The following is an 18,379-nucleotide window of genomic DNA, read 5'->3' as shown; positions in this document are numbered from 1 at the left end:
TTAAATAATGTAATTGCACGTATACCGATGTCTCAACTGTCAACCTAATGATAATATAACAACTATTTTTTAAATTTATATTTTAGTTTCTATATTTTAATACGACTCATAAATTCTAAATTTAATATAGTCGTATCTAATAAAGATTGGTATTAGATACAAAGTCAAAAGTGTATAATACATTTTTCTAAGCTAAAAACTTGTTAGATACAATACAAACACACATTTTTTTTGTCATCAAATAGCCAACTTCCCAGTTCCCAACTCCAATGCATACCTGCGCCAAAACATTAATGCACATTTCTTCGTCAACTAAAGAATAAGTTATAAACATAACTCAACAAAACATTGTATCAAATAAACCAAAGGATTGAAGATTTAAATCTCCACCCGCACATATTATTAAACTAAAATTCTAATAATGAAAATGACAAAGAACAAAATTGTTACCTTCTAAAAAACTTTGAAGATTGAAAAAACTTGATTCGAATTTATGTAGGTGAGAAATTGAACCATCGATCTTTAAGATAATAATTGTGTGATATCTTGTTCGTCTTTACGAAACAGCCAACCTTTTCAATAGAACGAACGTGATAGAAACATTTTAGATCTTAAACTGAGGTTTAAGACTGTCTAAAATATAAATACATACTTATCTTCCAAAATCTTGAGTTAATCCCTTTAAAAGATAGATGAAACATTTGGCCACTAAAATTATAGCGTTCGTGGTTACTGCTTTTTCTGTCTTGGCTGCAATAAAAAAGTTGAACTCATTTCAATCAACTTGACGCAAGGAATGACTTTCAACAACATAAAAGAAGCAAGAATATGGAAGTTTCTATTCATCTTCCAACTTCATGCTCAATGCTAGTATTACTAAAGCGATAAGTAATCTTTTCACCCTCGCTTCTATAGACATTTTTTTTATATTCGTGAGTAAAGGTCAACTTAGTTCATTTCTTTTTTAATGAGAAAGGGTAAGGAAAAGGCTAACCTTCTTTCCTCTTTCTATTTTAAATCTTCCAACATAGAGGAGGAAACCATTTTTTAATTCTAATCCTATATCATTTATTGATAGATAGGATAGATAGTCACCTGACAATGGAAGTCCTCAAGGATAGTCAAGAAGAGCATTGCACAAGGCATCCCATGTGAGGAAGGGGTCTTGAAAGTGAAACGACATGAACAAATCAACAGCCTCCAAGTGTGCATTCTTAGTTTGAACAGAAATTGCCAAGTGTTGAGTCCTCATCATTATTCAGCACAGCAGTTGGAACACAATGGAAAATGTAGAGATACTAACTACACAATCACAAGTGCAAGTAACTACAATCATAGAAAACTCTTGGGAGTTTTTTACCTTGAGTTTTTTTATGTTTTAAATTTTTTTCTAAACCATTTTCTTATGATTGGTGAGCATGAATTAGCTAACGAATTACCAACATAATACTGACTATAAATCATATTCTTATGGTTAGTAGATTATCAAAAGTTAAAAGTTAAATTTCAATAAATTTAAGAATTTAAAGGCCTAAGATTCCCAACCAAGGTTTCAAGGTTGGTTCTTTGGCTATATTGATCTATATAGCTTTTTCCTCTATGGCATGAAAATTACTGCCGCGCTGTCAACAAAGTATTCTTCTTTGACAACTTTTTATACTGCACTTGCACTTGTTAGTATGTTAGGTTTCCACCTAACAAGAGCTCCCAAGAAAAGTAAAGAACAAAAAGGATAGAAATATATATTGCCATATCATTTAAGAAACTACGATGTACAAATTACTACCAAAAACTTCACACCTTTGCTCCCAACTCACTCCCTCTATTTACAACTAAAAGTCCTAACAAACTCACAACCTAATTACTAGTAGTATGCCACTACTGATAACCATACTAATAATCCCAATACTTCCCTAACTAGGGGTCTTAGTCTAGGGCTTGATTGATCTCTTTATTCATACAATATTGAATGATATTCTTTTGGGCTCATTGAAAAGCATTTGTTGGACTTTTCTTGAGCCTGTTTCTAAAAAGATCAGAAACCAAAACTTGGAAAGAAAACATTGCTTGAGCAAGAGAGCAGAGAGATTAACTCCTAAGATAAATGCCTTAACCGCTCAAATTCGGTTTGTTGAACTATAGTACTTTAAACGCTGCATGTTACAATGACTTGATTTTACAAAAAAATCATTATATTTGCAATCTTCAAGGAGACTCTATCCGAAAGGAAATAAAGAAACTCTACCATGAGGCATTTCTACACATCATCTATTTATAATGTGGGGAAGTTAAACCTATATTTTTGTTTAAGTCATAGACCAATCCTTTGAGAGCAACTCTATTGTGACAAACCTCTGGCATCAGGAAAGTAATTTGTAAAAGTGGCCTACTCACCTTGGCATGTGAGGCAAAAAGTTCTGCTTGAACAGAAGCCACATCTACTGCAAATTCATGACGAGTTCCTACGTTGGTGCTGAACGAGTGGCTCTGTGGAAACCGTTCACATACGTCCATCCCTTCAATTAAAATTACTGGTTAGATTCATCAAAATAACCAAGAGATGCACAATCACACCAGCATAAACTGACCATGAAAAATACACATACAATTAACAGTTATTATATGCAATTACGCATACATAAAACAATTCTAAAAGAATACATCCATCAATTGTCAATCCATGTTCGAAGGAGCAATCTCGATCTGTCTGACATGTAGGATTTCCAATGTGTTGTCTTTCTTTTGTTTTGTCTTTTTTTTCCTGAAGGAAAGACAACCTTTCATTGATATAATGAACAGAGACTAACACTCAAAATTACAACGAAAGTTGAAACAGAAATAAAAGAAAACAACAATAGCACTAAAGATTCTATAATCCAAACAGAAAATTAGCCATTAAAAATAAAGGAAATCATTACAAACAAAAGACTTGAAAAGAAAAAAATACTGAAGACTTAGAAATATAACACCACACAAACTTTCAACCCAAAAACCCGGCTGGAGATACTTTGACAGCAAAACCTACAACTGATGAAACATAGCCTTAAGAAATGCTCCAAACACTTCATAGATGCTTGACGAACCTCCAAAAGAAGCTGCTGGAAATCATAATGAATCGATCTCCTAAAAGAAACAACCCACGTCAATTAAACTCCAACCCAAACAAAAGCAATTGGAATAAAAAATTGCCATCAAATAATAGATAACATAGCCTCATAAGGATATAAAAATATGTAAAAGCCTCCACCCAAACATTAATCTCTTGTCTTTCTTTTGTCTTCCACTTCAAGATTAATCTCTTTTCATTTCTTCAATGAAAAGTACCTTCCGTGTGTGTGTGAGAGAGATAGAGAGAGGGAGGTGGTAGGGAGGAACGCTCTAAAGAAAACCTCCCTGCTTGTTCCAGATTCAAGAGGCACATGATTGAATGCCTGATTAGGCAAGAATCACAAAGGCTCTAGAACAAAACAAATTCAGAATATCTTTCACAAAGATGAGGAACAAAAAAACTCTTGGTATAGTTATAACTACACAAAACCATCTTATTGCAGCGGCCTTCAGCTGGGATATTGCCACTGCTTTGCATCGTAATGTATCTCCTGGACATTAAGATGATTTAGACACTCTTGTTCACATTTTTCAGAAATTTAGAGTTATGTTGTACAGCACTGCATATTTTATCTTTAGCTTCAACATTACTCAAGACTTCTTCAGACTCAAACTGGCAAGTGCATGTTTCAATCTGTTGGTATTGCTATAACTTCCCTTTTCTAACAAGAAACTTAACGCATACAAATTTTGAAAATGAGTGAAAAAGAAAATTATATATAAAACAGCAAATACACCCATATAAAGATTTAGTTTGGCCAAAGAATATAAACATTGAAAGAACCAAATATTTCCAATGTATTCGCCTAAAGGGAAGGTGGAGAAAGGAACTTCTCGATCATCTCTCTACAATCACTATGTCCAGCCTACTCACACCAAACTCATCAAAGAAACAAGTCATGCCACATAGAAAAAGTTGCACACCAAAAAAAAATGATCCAGGTCCTCTGATTACATTCTGCAAAAGATTGCAACACCAGAATCCCACCAAATCAGGCATCTACTTAGGCACTCTGTCCAAGGTGCTTTTGCGCACCAGGCCAAACTAAAGCTTCATCTTCTTGGAAATTTCTATTTTCTCAAAGGAGAGGTGTTTAGCAGATGAAGGAAAAAGGACTGTTAGATACCAAGATTAGTATAGGATTAGGGATATAAGGGTAATTAGATAATTAGCCGGTTACCAAGAGTAGTGGTTATAAATAAGAGGTTGGTGAGGAAGATGGGGGTTGTTGAGTAGTTAGGCCTCGAGTAATATTCTCAAGAGAGGGGTCCCAAGTACCATAAACTTGGATAATATTGTAGCTCTTCATTAATTCTCAATATATGAAATATACTGATTCTTGTTAGGAGGTATCCTAACAAAAACCCTCGATGGATTAGGACACCAAAAGCAAAATGTCCTTCTCCCCACAGAGGACTCCCCAAACAACAGAAAAACAACAATATTCCACGTTCTGTATCAACTGGAGAAAAAACTCCAAAGTGGGAGTTGGTTGAGCCATAAATTACCCATCAAACCATTATTTAAAAGAAAATAAATGGTATAAACTTGGAAAGCAGAGCCAAGGCCAACGATGCTTTTAACCACCAATGTTGTCAAAAAACTGTACTTGCCTCCTGCACCCAACAAAGAATCAATAAAGACATTAAAGAGAAATGCCTTGATGTACCCACTCTTTCAGAAGAAAATGTCCTTAATGAAAATAAACAATCGCAAGAATTAAAAGTAAGTCAAAAACCATGATCAAGTTGAATTAAAGGATAGTTGGGACAAAATATGAATGTGTGGTCAATTGTATCTTCCAATAAATCACCCAAAACAAAAATCATGAGAGAAATCCAATAACTCAAATAAGTGCAAAAAGTGGAATACTAAAATTAGCTGGAAGGTAAGAAGAAGATTACCAGAACAACCATGTCATCAGCTGCAACAAAAGACCATCGAGCACAGACAGACTGAGTGTTAAACGCAGTCTATGCTAAGAGAGCTCAATTGATAGTCCTGAGTCTCCTGACTAAGTAACTGTCAATGAGCATCCATAAGTAAACATACTGAATTGATTCATTGCTAGCATTATGAGTAAACACAATGAATTTGAATCCTTGAAGTAGCAATCCACCATCCCCCTCTCCCCCACGCACGTGCACACACACAAAAAGAAATTTTCGTTACTTCATCATGAAAAAACATTAAAAGAAATTTTCTTTTTTAAAAAAAAAAAGAGAAAAAGAAAGGAAAAAAAAGATTCAAAGATTTTTGAAGTCTTCTGAAACTTCCCACTTATTATGTTTCCTTACATTTTTTATCTAGAATTTTACATGCTATTTTTCAGTTTTTTTTTCCTCGAGAACATTGGAAAATTTAATAAATAAATAACGAATGCACTTTGCCAGCATAAAGAGAAGTATAGTTCCAAATATTCTGGGATTCCTTCAAATGCATTGACGAAGCATTATATTGGTATCATGTGACTTGTTACTCATCTTGCAAACAGCTTACAAAAATTTAGATGAGGACTCTAATTCAAAATTACAACAAATCATTATAATTTAAAATAAGAAGAATTATTTCGAACTGTAGAAATGGTTGGATTGGAAACCACTATCTCTTTGACTAAACAATCTTCTACACCACTTGTTCCATGAAATATTAGGCCAAGAAATGCATTGATGCTTTGCTGGACAAAATCTTCAGGGTTTCCCACTCTTCATTGGACGAAATAAAATAATATTTTGAGGAAGGAGCACAAAGGGCAAAAATTTATGTAGATCACGACCTCATGTGAACACTGTTGGATAAAATAAGTGCTTGGGTACACTCTGTCAGACTGAACCCTTTTTTATGCATTATTTCCAACAATCTCTTAGCCTCTACCGTCCTCCCTTGCTTGAAAAGACCATGAACCAATATATCATAAGTCCACTTATTTGGCACATACCCTTTCTCACACAATCGATCAAACAATTCAAATGCTCGTTCCATGTCACTTGTGATTAACGTCCTCAATAATAGATTGTACGTATAGATATCAAGTGGGAAGCACTTGGCAATCGCTTCTTCCAGGTTCTTAATAGACTGGCTTACTCTAATATGGCCAGAAAATGCCTTAATTAGCAGGCCAAGCATAGAACTTTGAGAAGTCTCCACCTGTCCCACTCTTGAGTTAACCCAGGCTTTATAGAGCTTTTGAGTCTTCAATGAACTATATAGGAGTACATTACCAAGAAAGGATGTAAGTGGACGCCCAACTTTATCAAGATCGTTTAAAAGATTTACCACCGCATCATATCTTTCGTTTTGACAGAAATGCTTAGCCAGTTCCTCGTAGCATTCAATACTAGGTACTGTACCCTTATCTCTCAGGTGCTTCCAAAAATCAAATGCAAGATTAGTCTTGTTAGCTTTGCATAGACCAACAACCACGACGTTGGAGATTTTCCTCCCAATAGTTCTTGTCTGAGACAAATTACTTAAGAAAATCAAAGCATCAGAAATGCGCTCACTATATAAGTACCCCCTTAGCAAAAGAATGTCAGAACTCAAATTTGGTTGGATTCCATTTCTCAACATCATATGGTATACTTCATTTGCAAGCTCAGGCTTTTTTGCACGTCCAGCTGCATAAATGAAGTTATTGTACACCTCAGAATTGGGTTCTTGACAAGATAACTGTAACTCAAGCAAGTTAAAGAATTGCTTTTCCATATTCTCCATTTCAATAAGACAGAGAATGACAGATCTAAATAGACCCCTAGGTGGATTGTGACCCTTTTCCAGCATCTCAATTAGTAGTCTTGCAGCAATATCACCCCTTCCTGACTTGATAAAACCTTCTATCAAAACAAAGTAAGTACTCCTTGTGGCTACTACATTTATTCTATTAAGTTCACAATGAATCAGGTATCCATCTTCAACTCTCCTAGCCCTACATAAAGCATATATAAACTTGTCATATGTGGAATCATTAGGCATACAGTTCCTCTCTAAGGCAAAAATAACCAACTCCTTCATCTTATCGAGCTTTCCCTCTCGACACAAAGCACTTGCAAGTATAGAAAATGTTTTTTTTCCTGGAAAGTAACCTTCATATATGGAGCATTTCAAGATGCGGTATGCTTCATCGGTGCTTCCATCCCGACATAAAGCATTGATCAAATAGTTATATGCCATAGTATTGGGGGAAATCCCAAATTCAAAGTTGGAGTTGTATAATTCAAGTGCAACTTCCACCATCCCAGCTTTGCAAAGGAAACACATGGCAGCATCCATTGTAACTTTATCAGGGGAAATATGCTGATCCATCATCTCCGTAAGCAAGTCAAACACCTCCTGAAGCCGGTTTTCTCTTAGAAGTCTATGAATCAACATATTATAACGAAAGACATCAGGAATGTAACGTCCATCTAACTTGCTGCTATTTAAGAACTGTAGAGCACTCTCCAACTTTCCAGCCCTAATAAGTTCTGTAATCCACACACCATACACATGCTCCATTGAAACTATCTGTAAGTCTCTAAACCATTCTACCAACTTCCATGCCCGCTCAAAGTTTCCACTTTGGCAAAATGCACCAACAAGTAAATCCAACATACGCCCATTCAGTTTTTTCCCACTATCTACCAAGTCATGCAAGAATGTTTCTGCCTCATCCAACTGATTCTGCTTGCAGAAACTTTTTAGCATCAAATAATGTGTGATCTCATTCACAAATCCCCTCAAGGTGATCTGCTTGATAATAACATTCACTGCATCAAAGCAATTTTCCTCAACAAGAGAATTCAAAAGAACATGGTAGGAAAAAGGATCAAGATCAAGGCCTTGAAAGCGCATTTTACCAAACAGATGAAGAGCAAAAATGGGTTTACCAGCAGCGGCATAACCCATAACCAAAATATTGTAAAAACAAGGCATGTGGTAAAGTTTATGTTGCACACAGTTTTCAAGGAAATCAAACATGAGGGAAACGAGCTTGGCCTTGGAGAGAATCTTAAGGATGGCATTGAATGTGGCACGTGTATGGAAGAACCTTTCCTGGCGTCCAGCCCAGTCAAAGAACTTGAGGCAAGACAGAACATCCTTGGAGCCAAAACGGAGGACATCTAACACAAATGACTCATTGAGGCGAAGGCCAAGCCTTGAAAGAGCAAGATCAGCAGCGGAAGGACGATATGGTATTTCTTGGTCATCTCTAGCCCCACGGAGGATTTGGAAGATTTTACCATACAAAGGGTTGCTTCCAGATTTGAACCACTCCTTAAAGGACGACGCTACTTCCTTGGTAATCATCCCATCTGCACCAGCTGATAAGGTTGAAGCAATTTTCCAAGGGAAAAACCTAGGAATATCCCTGTTTCCATTACCACTAGTTCCAGCAGCAGACGAAACAGAATGTAAATTGGGACAAAGTGAGGCAGATACAAGAGCATCATTGAAGATGTCCTTAAACGAGGAAACAAAAATTCCATTTTTTGTTTTAGATTTAACTCTAGCAACACGATGTAGCAAAAGCATGGTTAATTACACGACTTAATCATATCTCTCCAGTAAAATTGAGAAAACAATACCCTCCAGGCAAATAAGTATTTCATATCGTCCCTTTCATTAAGCTGGCCAGTTCTACAACGAAACCTGAGATGTAACTCCTAGAATTCATATCTAACTCACTTCACATCAATTTCAACTTCATTGCAGAAGGAACCGAAAACCTGTTCAAAAAAAAAATGCCTCACTGCCAAAATTAACTTCATAAACCACTTGATAGCATAACCCAAATAAATAAATAAATAAATAAAAGAGAATGTGTAAGGAAGTGAATACAAAATGAACACATCAAAATTAGAACCTCAGCCTTACCAGTAAGTGGGGAGAGGGAAAATCTGAGCATGAGTGAAGATGGAGATTACCGGAACTGGGTTTCTCAGTCGAATTGAGAAAACCCAAATCGGGTTGGTTAGGATCTTTGTGGGGTTTGTTGGGATTAATCCCCTTTTCCTTCTCAGTTCTTATACCTCATGAAAACCCTTGTGTTCTAAGCTTCGGCAAACTGATCTAACTGAAGAGAGAATGAGTGAGTGAGAAATCTTTGAGCAAAGGGAAGGGCGAATGGCAGACGGGTAAGCTGAAGAGAGGATGACGGAGGCAGTGGCCGTCGCCGTCGGCAATGACGAGAGAGACGATGGAATCGCCGTCGCCAGTGAAGAGAAAATAACCCAAAAAAAGGGTTTTTGGATTCAATTGTATAGATGAAACAGTGGGTCATGGGTGTGGGTGATTCATACACATGGACTCCAATTTTTGGAGGTCCAAACCCAAAACGATCGACTAATGAAAAATGACCCCTGCTGCCCTACCATTGTATGAATTTACTAATTTGTTTTTCTCTATGCTTTATATTATACACTTTACGGTATATATTTGATACTAGCTACTCAATACTCGATACTAATTCTCTACATTTCTTTTATCGTATAAATGTTTGCAACTTCATGCTTAAAGAAATACATATTGAAAAAAAGGTAGAAATGTTAAAATAAACATGAAAAGAAAATTTATAAACATAAAACAAAAGAAAAACGCACATTTAAGGTTGAAGTGACAATTTTACAGCGTGTTATATGATATAAGTGATAGACTTTTTTATGTTAAAATTTTTTATTTGAACCTCTTGTTTTAGGCCCATACTTTGGTAGAATAATTAAATAGATAACCCTTAAAATGGTCATATGAAAAATGACCTAAGTTAGAAAGCAAAAGAATTCAAACGTTTTATTAGTGTCATCTTCCTATGTAATTAATTACACTTAACTTTGCGTTCTTTCTTCTTCTTTTTTTAGTCTTTTTCTTTGTTATTTTTTCTTTTTCTCTTTGTTATTTTTTTCTTTTTGTTGCTGTTCATCTCATGTGCTTTTTTTTCTTCTTCTTCCTTCTCAAAAAAAAAAAAAAACTCTTCATTCTATATATTTTAAATTTTGAATGAAAAGTTGTATGTATGATGAATAATGACGAAGAGACAATAAGTTTAAAGGTCGAACAAGAAAAATCTCTTAACAAAAGAAAATATTTGACAGAGAAAAAATTATAGATGTTGAATTACAAACATAAATTAAAACGAGAAAATATCAAATAAAAAATTGCCTAAAGAACTAGAAAAAATAGCTAAAACTAGAATGAGAAGCTAGAAAAAGAGGCTAGAAAGAAAAGGTGGAATTAGAAGCGATAATCCGTCAATTTCAAATCGTTGCACACAATATGAGGGCAAGATGGTACTTTCATGACGTAAGTAAAAGACCATTTTTTGAGCAAATTTGAATCATTTTGACCTCTGAAAAGGGCTCATCTATACAAAAGTCTATGTATAGATGACTCATTTCGAAGGTCCAAAATGACAAATGACCCAAATTTTTAAAAAACGTGAAATGTTCGTGTGCTTATGTCACATTCGCAAGAAGTTGTAGTGTTGCCCTTTTCTTTTACTATGTGTTCTCCCTGCATGTTTTTTCTCCCTCTATGTTTTCCTTTTTCGACATGACAAGTCCACTTGAGCAACTTTGCACACGATAACTTATGTGGAAATAGAGTGGTGAAGAGTAAGAGAGAGAGCTAGTGAGAAAGTGTGTGAGAGAGGAGTGTGTGCTTGAGAGAGCGAGAGTGTGTGTGTGAGAGAGAGTAAGAGTAACACCAGATGGACGGGACTAGCGAGAGAAACAAAGCTAAGTTTCAGCGAAAGCAACACAGATTTTGAGCAAGACAAGTGAGAGCAAGACTGCTTTTTCGTGTGCGTGAATATATTTATATAATTTCACTCAAATTCGACGTTAGCAAAGAGTCATTTGACATTTTAAAAGTTTCTATAATACTCCTTAACTAATTTAAAAAATTGTTCAAAGGATTACTTATCATTAAAATTGTTAGGGTTGTATTTAAAACAATGAACTCTTAATAAAAGTTCAAAAATACCATATTTACGTATTTGAACAAAAATCATTAATTCCTATTAACAAAAATAACTTTAAATGTTTGGAGTTTTATAAAGTTTGAAAAGAATCAATTTTAAAACAAATTATATAGATATTCTAATTTCTTTTTTCAAGTTGATACTCACATATTTCTATTAATTTTTCAATTTTTTAATTTTACACCAATTTTCTCCCACAATTAAAATAGAAACCAAATTTTTTTAAAAGTATTTTCACACAATTTTAAAATCCAAATCTCATCTTAAAACATATCAAAACCATAAACATTCAAATAAAAAAAATATTTTGACTATTAATACACACTCAACTACTAAGGTACGTCATAATAATTAAGTTTAGAATCATATAGTGTTTTATTTATTTTTGTTCTTCACAATTTTAAAATCATTTCCAAACATCCACCTAAACCATCGAAAAGGTAACAACGTAACGGAAACAATTACAAAGGAAGCTATTTTTCAAACATAAAAGGAAAAAAAAACCTACATGACCAAAAGTATTCTTATAAATTACGGGTAATCTGAGTGTATGACCATGTACAAATCTTCGAGCTACCACGAAAAACACTTTGGAATTTAAATCAATCAAGGATGGCCTTCCTAACAATTCCATTATATTAAATACTATTGAACTTGATTATATACCATTGCTATACCACTAGATGCAACTTTCCAAAACAAATTGAGAGACAATAAGTAGAATAATACATATGGAAAAGAGTAGCAATGCTCCATGCACAATTGCCTTTGAACTTTTAGTTTGATCGCCATCGAGAAGCTCATTAACACAAAATCGATGTAGATCATCATACAGTTTCCTCCACTCTATTGTAAACGATCTTGAACTATTTACGTGGAGACATTAAAAAGTTTTTTTCGGTGTATAAAACTAACTATTTCGTTTATTGATGACTTAGGTAACTTTAATCTTGATCTTAATCAAAACAACGATAGGAAACAAATTTATTAAACATTTTTAAAGTCAAAGAGCTTATTTTGACGATTTTTATATAGAAAATTAAAATCTAAACTTTTAATTTAAGGATACACACAATACATTGAAAAAGTTCGCGAATATCACACGTGTTATGGTTATGGTTGTATATAAGCAAAGTATGTGGCCAAATTCAAGCAAACTTAGGAGAAAAGAAATGAAGATTATAATTCAAAGTTAGAATAAAAAGTAATATAATTGATGGAATAAAAGAGAGCAAAAGAGGAGTATATAATTCTTCCAAAAGCATGCAATTAACTTAACATAATATATGCTTTTCCCATCCCCTCAAAGACTCAAAACATTAAGAATCTTCAACTATGAACCATTGATTTAATATGACTTGAAATGGAACAAAGGTCTAATTTTGGACATCCTCAAATGAATAAATCAAACAACACACCCTAACTAATATAAAAATCAGAGAACAATTTTATTAAGAATAATCAAAAGTCCCATAAATTTATTCTTTGATTAAACTTAAGTTTAATCGATCCAAGCTCGATCCCTAGATTTTAGATTTATTTTCATTTAGTCTAAGCTTTAAAACGTTTCTTTTTAGTTCTTAAATTTTAAGTTTGGTTTCAATCTAGTCTTTTTATTTTAAACCTTCCATGTTTACTTTTGAAAATTAAGTTTTGTTTTAATTTCATCGCTACGTTTAAAATAAACCTAAAGAAAGTAAAATATAAGAAACTTAAACTTATAATTCAAGTTTGACATCGTGTGTGTTTTTCTTTTTACTTTTATATTTGTAAGTATTCGAGCCGGTTTATATACTACAGTACAACTTGTTTGACTCTACAACATTTAAGTGTCAAGAAAACTCATAATTTAAAACATATTATTAAGGTGTAGAAACTAAGTGAATTATCCAATGATAGACAAGAGACTAGACGTGTAATTTAACTTTGATAGCGTGTGTATTTTATTTTGTTTACATTTGTGAGTGTTTGAGCAAGTTTACGTGCATTATCTTGACTAATGTCACGAACAATGTAGCTAACCCAAGAGCACCATAGGTTGAAGGGATAGTGATGATATGTTAGGCAATATTTATGGTTTGGATAGTGTGTGTATGTTAAATGTGTTAGAAAAAGTATTATTCTATATAGTTAAAATCCAAGGGAAAAAAGAAAAATAGATAGGCATAAAACTTTATATGGAGGGAGATTGAGTTATAATGATCACTCAATTGATGAATGAAATTTGGCCAAAGAATGAGGACATGTCTTATTATTAGTCTTGTCTAATTCACGTCTTCTATTATAGCTTTAGGGTTTACGTCGGGTGGATATTCAATCACAATTTAATATATATATATATAATATATATATATATATATATATATATATATATATATATAGTAAGTGATCTTCATTGTATTATAAATATACAAAGGAATATTAAAAGAATAAAATTTTACCATTATTTCTGAACCTAACTATAATCATATGGTTTTATTTATTTTTTAGTTTTAACTTCACAATGTTGTTTTATTAATATGCTTAGTAACACGCAAATGTATAGTTGGAAATTCATTTTTGTATTGCATTTTAATTAATATTATAGATTATAGATCACCGATTATGATTATGATTAATTTTAATATGGTTCAATCTTTTGCATAAATAATAAATAGTATTGTTTGAAGATGGGGTTTTAGATGGTTTGCTTTGTGTCCTTTGTTGATGCATGGGATCCCATGCTAACTATTTGAATACATGCACGTATATGATTCTATAAAAATAATTGTAATAAAGTTGTATGAAAATTTGAAATCTCATAACATTTCTAAATGGTTTTCAGTTAGTTAATTATGATAATAAGAAAACAAAAATAAATATTATTTACTCTAATTATTTATTTGTTCATGGTATATATATATATAATTTTACATATTTTCCTTAAAGGAATAATATTTTTTCAAAGCCAATCTCAAAACTCATCAAATTGGAGTGTTTGTTTCTCAAACAAATGTATGACAGAACAATAATAATATAACTATATACTAATGTATCATAATTAGTTGGGCAACTCAATTTTGTAATTCTCAAACAATAGAGTAAGAATTATTACTTCAAAATAATATATGTTGTCAATAAGTTTGAACTTAATCTTTACTGTATAGTATATATATATATGTAAGAGTTACGGATAAAAATCTTTATATCTTCAAATTCGTTTTATTTTTAAATCTTTTAATAATTTTAAATTTGTTCATTATTACGTGTATTTGACTCGTTTAGACCATAAAAACGACTACTCCAAACATGCACATTAGCTGCTTTAGAAACCTAAGTTTTTCAAGTACTCTGCACTTCCAACATTAAGCATTTGTGATTTACTTGCTTTCAAAACTCTATCAAACAAACTTTTAGACGTTTGATTTCAAAATCTACGTGTGGATATCTATAAGTTTAAATTTTAATACTTAAAACAAATAATTACAGTTATATTCATGCGAGTATAAATTCTCATATACTAATTGTTTTTTCTAATTCAATTACAAATACATCGGGTGTAGAGATCAAATTCGAAACTACTAAAACTGATAGTTTAAAAACGTATTTTATGGTCAATTAAACCATTATTATTCATGGTAAATTTTAGGTTAAACAACTTCATTTGTTTGCACGTAGAAAAAATAGAATACATGGACTTGTGTGCATCAAACCTCTCGCTATTTACACATTTGCTCTAATGTTGAAGTTCATTTTCTCAAAAAAGAAAAAAGAACTCAAGATTTTATTCGGAGAAGTTTAAGAAAGTAGAAGAAAACGTATGAACTATACGTCGAAAAAGATATTAATATCATATTAATTATATAGTTAACAAAACCATATATATAATGACATCACAAAAGTTTGGATCTCCCATTTACATGCAAACTATATATTAAAATATATCATAAATGTATATTATTATATATACAAAATCTCTTACACTGCCTACATAAATTAACAAGACACTTCTTCACCTTTTCTCTTCTTTTGTATCGAGCATTAAATTTACTTACTCTTGTATATATATGCAACTAATTTAGAATTTGGATTTGCTATATATAAAACTGTACATTTACATGTGTTGAGTGTAATACACTTGGAAGGATATGAAATTAAACAAGATCATTCAATATATGTTGAAGAGGGAAAAGATAACAACAATACGTACACACTTAAAAAAACATATATGAACTATATATCTATATACATATACACATATAAGATATAGATATATGCATAACAATAAAAAGAACTAATCCAAATTAAGTTTGGAATGAAGTTGTCATTGGGTTTGGGAGGAGCGGATTTGGTGATGAATTTTTTCGATATAAGCTTTGGCTTTTCTATCAATGCCAGGCTCAGCGACCCAGTGTCGACCTTTGTCGCCATCACTCGGCCACACCTTTCGTGTATCGTCCATCGTCATTGCATCATCCCACCTCTTTCCACCATCTCGAGACTTGAACAAGCTGAAGATTGAGAAGCAACACGAGGTCGACTTCTGGCGCTTTTGTCTCTTGTTGTTGGCTGATGAAGCCATGGCTAGGTAGGGCAACGACAAAGAGAGAAAAGAAGCAGAAAGTTCTGAGTGTGTTGAAGATTTGAAGAAGGGGTTATATTATTTTGGTTGTTTGAGGGAGAATGGGAAGTGAATGAAAGACTTATATAGGGAGAAAAAGAAAAAAGAAAGGAGGGGTATAAAATTAGGGTTTTTGTGTAAAGGAAGCTGAAAGAATATAATATAAAGGGGTGTGTTTTGTGTATGAAGACCTAGCTAGGGCTAAAGTTACATAAAATTAAAATTGTGAAGACCTAATCTAGGAATTGACATTAAGGTTCTTTTCCAAAAGCATATTTTTCTTGGTTCTCCTTCACTTTAGCACAAGTTTCACTGCTCATTTCTAATTTTTATTTTCCCTTTTTGCTTTTTCTACCTCTTGCTTTTTTTTTATACCACAATAATGCATCCAGCGCGATTCGATTCATGCCCTGTAATTGGTTTTTTCTTAAGAACATACTTTCTCGATCACTTGTGAGTTCAATGCAAAAGTGAATTATCGATATTTTGATTGGTTATTGGCAAGGAAATGACTTTACAAGGTTTTGACCGTACAGTTCATGAATTCTTTTTTATAGTTTTCATATGTGAAATTACAAATTTAGGTCTTACCCTAATGTCTAGGTCAAGTTATAAATTAAATATTTGTTTGATTTATTTAATTTTTATTTCTTATAATCTTTAATTAAGAAAAGATTTTGTTACTATTTCCTTTCATGATGGTGTTAAGGGAAAGGTTGGGATTGAATTGATTAAAAAAATGTACGAATTCGACTAGAAATGATTTGATAGTGATCGATGAGATCAAAGTACGTTGTGAGAATCAAATTGAAATACATAAATCTTATTTTTTAGCCAAACTTGAGGTAGAAGATATAAATAATTAATCATATACTTCATGATTACTAATATATTCGTATAACATACCGAACTTTTTAGAGGGTATTTTTGGCATTTACAATTATTTCAACTTTTTTTAATCTTTTAATTTGGATCTTCCATTTTGAATGTAGACTTGTGTGGAATCTCTTCAGACAATTCAGCTTTTGTTAAATTGTGTTTGTAGGAATATAGTTTTTTTTCCTTTCAATATACTAAAAAAGTGTGTAAACTCTCTTGAGTGATTCATATGAACTATGGAGGGATCTATATGGTTGGTCTTCACTATTTTGTTGTCTCCCCTATTGCTATAACTAAATAGTAAATCTCTTACTTTTCCCTATTCATCAATAAAATTTTCTATCATACTTTCCAACAATCACATTTAGCTTAACCTTTAATTTGCCTTCAATCCAAGTGTATATTACTTATGTGAAACATTTATTTTGATTCATGACTTTTTCAACGTTCCTTTAAGTCTAGTTTGATAATTATTTCGATTTTATTTGGTTTTATAAAATTAAATTTAGTTATAAATATGAATTATATGATATATTAGAAAAATTGAAATCAAATTCTAGAATTAAAAAAAAATAGTTTTTTCTTTTTTTCTTGAATCGACTAAAAGTTTAAATCTTTTGTTAGGGACTATAAAACCCATGGTGTGGTGTAAGAAAACAAACGTAAATTTTAAAAAATCAAAAACCAAATAGTTGTTGAATATGATATAAGTTTTTCTATGTTCTATTTTTTGTATATTTTTATTTGTACCGGTGACCCATTTTGTCCCCAGAATATGCACGAGGGCTAATTAGCATGAATTTTCTTTGCTCCATCTTGCTACTCATTTTCCTTCCTCTCGTTACTTATCAAACAACAACGACGATTTATTTTCCCTACGTGTGAATTCTTCCTATCGCTTCTCCATTCTTCATCTCACTTATTCTTCTTGCTCATTTTGCAAGTGCATATACAACCTTTGGTCCACCCTTGAAAGGGACCATATGTACACAATTTCATATCTTTAAAGAGAGTTGTCAGTCACGGTACAAAACTACTAACTTCATTCAAGAGATGAAAACATTCACATCTTTACCCCATTAACTCAATGGTTATACTAATAGTTGGAAAAACATATTATTGATTTAAAAAAATAATGGTTGCAGTGGTTAAGGGAATTGCCTAACAAAATAAAAGAAGAGAGAAAATTAGACGGAGAAGAAAACTTTCTCCGTGTGAATTCCTCACGAAAAATTCCTACTCGATCATTTTGCAACAATGAGGAATGAAATGGAGTAGAGAGTGGGAAAGTCATTCTCGATCTCCCCTTGCCTTTTTGGATATCTATACTAAAGATGATGAGTTGAGTTAGGTTATAAATTTTTTTTACCAATTCAAATTTATGGGTTGTTCAAATTGGCAACCCAAATGATCATCCAAATAAGATTTTTAACCTAACACAACTCTTAAAATTTGGTTTGGATGGATTTTTTGGGTTATTTATTTATGTTATTTTATTTTTTAATTATATTGTTTATTAATTTAAAATACTTAATATATTAATAACTAAAAATTTTATAAAACTCAAATATTAAATATTAAAATTTAGGTAGGATAAATCCAAATTTCAAAATATGTGACCTCATCCAACTCAACGTGAAAAAATATATATATATATAAAATTCAACCCAACCTAATTTTTACTATTTGGGTTGGATAGTCCGGGTTGATTGAGTTGTCGGGTTATTTGAACATTCTTAATCCCCACTCTTAAAGAATGAAGTTCCTCGATCACATAAAAATTAAAATTAATAAGTAGAACTCAAATGCACATAAATATGTTAGCAATCCATCAATA

General features: G+C 32.4%; 1 protein-coding gene across 16 annotated transcripts; it reads right to left on the bottom strand.

Moving 5' to 3' along the window:
* On the bottom strand, positions 1-9,440 carry LOC101216971 (pentatricopeptide repeat-containing protein At1g71210, mitochondrial). Of its 16 annotated transcripts, none has more exons than XM_031880592.1 (8): positions 8,963-9,424; positions 5,014-8,814; positions 3,084-4,725; positions 2,662-2,761; positions 1,096-2,516; positions 653-750; positions 451-572; positions 117-277 (listed from the first exon to the last, which is right to left on the bottom strand). In XM_031880592.1, exon 2 carries the CDS (start codon positions 8,618-8,620, stop codon positions 5,879-5,881), a length of 2,742 nt encoding a protein of 913 aa, XP_031736452.1. In that variant the 5' UTR covers positions 8,621-8,814; positions 8,963-9,424; the 3' UTR covers positions 117-277; positions 451-572; positions 653-750; positions 1,096-2,516; positions 2,662-2,761; positions 3,084-4,725; positions 5,014-5,878. The 16 variants fall into 16 exon arrangements, 14 of the variants coding, with proteins under 14 accessions (XP_031736452.1, XP_031736450.1, XP_031736446.1 ...); XM_031880590.1 differs by having other exon boundaries at positions 1,096-2,761; positions 3,084-3,123; positions 4,618-4,725; XM_031880587.1 differs by having other exon boundaries at positions 128-277; positions 1,096-1,302; positions 2,395-2,516; positions 2,607-4,725.
* Positions 9,441-18,379: the final 8,939 nt, after the last annotated feature.

Source organism: Cucumis sativus, chromosome 2 (assembly GCF_000004075.3).
Source record: "Cucumis sativus cultivar 9930 chromosome 2, Cucumber_9930_V3, whole genome shotgun sequence".
Lineage (NCBI taxonomy): Eukaryota > Viridiplantae > Streptophyta > Magnoliopsida > Cucurbitales > Cucurbitaceae > Cucumis > Cucumis sativus.
Note: the sequence above shows the minus strand (reverse complement) of the source record. Positions and strands in the feature narration are given on the sequence as shown.